Raw genomic sequence first — 4,646 nt, forward strand, 5'->3', positions numbered from 1 at the left:
CCTGGAAGTGGAGAAGGAGAAGTCAGTGGTTCTTAAATGTTTGAGGACTGATAACGGCTTGGAGTATCTCTCCAAAGAGTTTGATAACTTTTGTAAGGAGAGGGGAATTAAAAGGCACCGGACTGTACCTCTGAATCCTCAGCAGAATGGCATAGCAGAAAGGGCAAATAGAACCATATTAGAGAGGGTGAGGTGTATGCTCCTCTCATCTGGACTTGAGAAGAAGTTTTGGGCTGAGGCTGCATCCACGGCTGTGAAACTTATCAACAAATGTCCCTCATCAAGTATAGAGGGAGACACACCTGATTTTAGATGGTATGGCAGCCATGGAGATTACACCACATTGAGAGTGTTTGGCTGCAAGGCATATGCTCATCTCAAACAAGGGAAGTTGGATGCTCGGGCTATTAGGTGTGTGATGTTGGGATATCAACCTGGGGTGAAGGGATATCGTTTGTGGTGTGTAGAGCCAGGGAATCACAAGATTGTGATTAGTAGAGATGTTGTATTCTCTGAAACTGAAATGCCTTTTCTGGATAAGAACAAAGTGATAGTTGAGAAGCCTGATTCTGTGACTGATTCTGTTGATAAAGCTGACTTTGAGGTGGAGCATGGGAGGCATGAGAAACGTGGGGAGAGTGAAGAAGTCACTGAGCCTCAGAGTGCTCAGAATGAGACACAAACACAGCCTCAAGATAATCTGGAAAACTACCAGCTGGCTAGGGATCGAGTCAGAAGAAAGATCAAGCTGCCATCAAGATTTGATGATTCTGAGATGCTATTTTATGCATTATGTGTGGCTGAAGATGTTGAGTATATAGAGCCATCCTCATATAAGGAAGCAATGGAGAGCAAAGAATGGGAAAAGTGGATGAAAGCAATGGTGGATGAAATTGATTCTCTACTGAAAAATGGCACTTGGATATTGGTTGAGAAACCTGATGGAAGGAAGGTTATCAGCTGTAAATGGATATTCAAAAAGAAGCTGGAAGGTGCTGAGGGTGATCAGATCAGATTTAAAGCCCGGTTAGTGGCTAGAGGATTCACTCAAGAGCATGGAGTTGATTTCAATGAGGTCTTCTCACCGGTTGTAAAGCATTCTTCCATTCGAATGTTGCTGGCTTTGGTTGCTAAGTTGGATCTGGAATTGGAGCAGCTTGATGTGAAAACGGCCTTCTTACATGGAGGACTAGAGGAAACAATCTACATGGCCCAGCCTGAGGGCTTCATCAAACCAGGGAATGAAAATAAAGTATGCTTGCTGAAAAGAAGTATATATGGTTTGAAGCAGGCTAGTAGACAGTGGAATAAGACTTTTGATGATTATATGATCAAGATTGGTTTTCAGAGATCAAGTTATGACTCCTGTGTATATGTCAGAAAAAGGGGCATACATCCTACATATCTTCTACTTTATGTAGATGACATGCTTGTTGCTGGAGCTAGCAGGAAGGCAGTGCAAGAAGTGAAGGATGAACTCAATGCTGCGTTTGAAATGAAAGACCTCGGGCCAGCAAGGAGAATCTTAGGCATGAACATTATCAGAGATAGAGCTAAAAGGCAATTATGGCTCACACAATCTGATTATATATCAAAGTTGCTGAAAAGGTTCAAGGTGGAGAATATGAAGGCAGTGGCTACTCCACTAGCAATGCACTTCAAGCTCAAGGCTGATCAGAGGCCCAACAGTGAGGCTGAGTCCAGAGAAATGATGAAGATACCCTATGCTAATATAGTAGGGAGCATTATGTATGCTATGATCAGCACCAGAGCAGATATAGCACAAGCCACAAGTGTTGTCAGCCGGTTTATGGCAAATCATGGAAGAGAACATTGGATTGCTCTCAAATGGTTGATGAGGTATCTAAGGGGTGCTGGGGATGTAGGCATTCTATATGGAGTGAATGATGGAGGTGGAGCTGATGCTATTGTGGGATATTGTGACTCGGACTTTGCTGGTAACTTAGACAACAGGAAGTCTCAGTCGGCATACATATTCACAATGTTTGGGTCTGCTATTAGCTGGAAATCAAGTCTCCAAAGTGTGGTGGCACTTTCCACAACGGAAGCAGAATTTATCTCACTTGCTGCTGCAATCAAAGAAAGTTTCTGGTTGAAAGGAATGTTGTCTGATCTTGGGATTGAGCAAGGGGCGATAGCAGTTGGCTGTGACAATAATAGTGCCCTATTTCTGGCCAAGCATCAAGCTTATCACGAGAGATCAAAGCACATTGATGTGCGGTATCACTTCATCAGGGAGGAGATTGAAAGAGGCAATGTGAAAGTCTTCAAAGTTCATACTTCAGAGAACCCGGCAGACATGTTAACTAAACCATTGCCTAAGGAAAAGTTTCTGCTATGTTTGAAACTAGTGGGACTGGAAAGGAAGAGTTTGGTTGGTGATTGAGCAATCAAGGTGGAGTTTGTTGGTAGATTGTGATGGCTCAAGCACCAAGTTCGGCAAGCTCGCCAAGCTCGGCAAGTTCGGCAAGTTCGGCAAGCTCGTCAAGATCGGCAAGCTCGTCAAGCTCGTCAAGTTCGGCAGCTCGGCAGCTCGGCTGTTATGACAACTCGTTTCCGGCAGCCGTTAGATCTGTTTGTTAGTCAAGTTTTAATCCTAGCCGTAGGATTGAAACTAGCCGTTAGTTTTAGTTTCTGTTAAATAGCTTTTTTCAGTAGTTAGTTTTACATACTGTAGCTCATCTTCTCGCTCTCGTTTTTTCTCATTCCAGTGAATAAAATTTCCTTTACAATTTCATTCCAATCTTCAACCGATTGATCTTGCTACTCAAATCGTTCCTCAATTGTTTACAATGTGTTTTGTAAACAAGAGTGAAGTAAAATCATAATAAGAGTGGTGTGTTTTGTAAATAAGAGTGAAGTAAAATCAGTTTAAGAGTGATGTGTTTTGTAAACAAGAGTGAAGTAAAATCAGAATAAGAGTGAAGTAAAATCAGAATAAGAGTGATGTGTTTTGTTAATTTAGGCCTCTTTTGTTCAAAATCTTATAAACTCATCCAATGAATTGTATAAAACCACACAAACTACGAGCCTACCAAAGATAAATTAGCGACAAAGATGAATGCAGAAACATAGGTCATTGTTCAATTAAGACATAAATAAAATCATCGAATGAATTAGGAGTTGCTTTGACAAAGAATGAAATGAGACTTAGTAACACACTCTAGCAAACACTTATTTAACACTCTTGTTTATTTTAACCAAGAATAAAATGTCCTCCGATCACCATCTAAGCAGTAACTCCTTATTTGGTTACACTAATTTGTATTGTCAAATTTATAATTATTCAACACTGAAGCTATTGCCACTGAAATTCATCCACAACATCTTGAAAACAAAAAAAATAATGGCAACTCCGGTGGGCAAAGTGCGCATGGAAGCAATTCAAAAAGTGGTTCCAACAAAGCCAACAGATCCACGACAATTGCGCAGAATCACGGTTTCACAAAATGCGGGATCGGCGGCGGTGCTGCAGCGGCGCTTCCACCTGCTTCTCTGCTACAACAAGGGCTCCTCCGAGGACTCCGGATGGCTGGTTGTCGGGCAGATTAAAGAGTCTCTCGGAAGAGTCCTGCAGGACTACCCCTTGCTCGCCGGCAAGCTGCGCTGGTGCGACGCTGATTTGGAGATCGTGTGCATTGATTCCAGCACTCCAATGGTGGAGACCAAGGCGGAGATGGCGTTGGCCGGTTTCGTCAAAATGGAGGAAAAGAGAGAGGATGAAGCTGAGCTCGTTTTCTGGGGGATGTTCTTCAACATACCCCTCAATTCCGAAAATGCCCTTGAGCTATTATTTTTAACAAAAATCTGAAAATTTGTTTAACTTATAAGATTAAATTAGATTAACAAAATGTGTGGCTGATATTTGTTCTCTAGTTATACACTTAATATTAGTTATACTTTGATCACTACCCTATATATATATATATATATATATATATATATATATATATAGGGATGTATTCATTTCCTTTTCCTATATTTCCTCCTTTTTCCTTCTTAATATCAGCCATTAGATTAGAGAAATGGACGGTCAAGATCAACATTGGGTAATTAATCCCGTGTTGCATTATTTGTCCTATTTTGTGCATTATGAGGGTACAATAGTAATCTAATAATGGCTGGAAACCGCTACGAATAATGCACCACATGGTCACGAGTAATGCATATAATTGCCTATATAATGCACAATATGTGAACTGCAATGCATACGAACAAGATGTGCTGTGTTATGATGTTTGACACACGTTTCTTGTTTCCCCTAAGGGTTTAATAAGTTTAGGGGCTAGGGTATAGTACGTAGACATGTATGTAATCTTCACATGGTAACGAGTAATGGATATAATTGACTATATAATGCACAATTTGTGAACTGCAATGCATACGAACAAGATGTGTTGTGTTATGATGTTTGACACACGTTTCTTGTTTCCCCTAAGGCTTTAATAAGCTTAGGGGCTAGGGTATAGTACGTACGCATTAATAACAAATTATAAAACGATACGAATAATTCACCAAATTGTCACGAGTAATGGATGTTATTAACTATATAATGCACAATATGTGAATTGCAATGCATACGAATAAGATGTACCATGTTATGATGTTTGACACACGTTTCTTGT

At 40.6% G+C, this 4,646-nt stretch overlaps 1 protein-coding gene across 1 annotated transcript; it reads left to right on the plus strand.

Moving 5' to 3' along the window:
• The first annotated feature begins 3,367 nt into the window (after window positions 1–3,367).
• LOC121745817 lies at window positions 3,368–3,832 on the plus strand. Its single transcript, XM_042139765.1, has one exon. The coding sequence runs from the start codon at window positions 3,368–3,370 to the stop codon at window positions 3,830–3,832; it is 465 nt and encodes a 154-aa protein (XP_041995699.1).
• The last annotated feature ends 814 nt before the right edge of the window (window positions 3,833–4,646 follow it).

This window comes from Salvia splendens, chromosome 8 (genome assembly GCF_004379255.2).
Source record: "Salvia splendens isolate huo1 chromosome 8, SspV2, whole genome shotgun sequence".
NCBI lineage: Eukaryota > Viridiplantae > Streptophyta > Magnoliopsida > Lamiales > Lamiaceae > Salvia > Salvia splendens.

What these genes read in the sequence shown, in the direction of transcription:
- LOC121745817 (XM_042139765.1), top strand. Translation starts at nt 3,368, where the DNA reads ATGGCAACTCCGGTGGGCAAAGTGCGCATGGAAGCAATTCAAAAAGTG.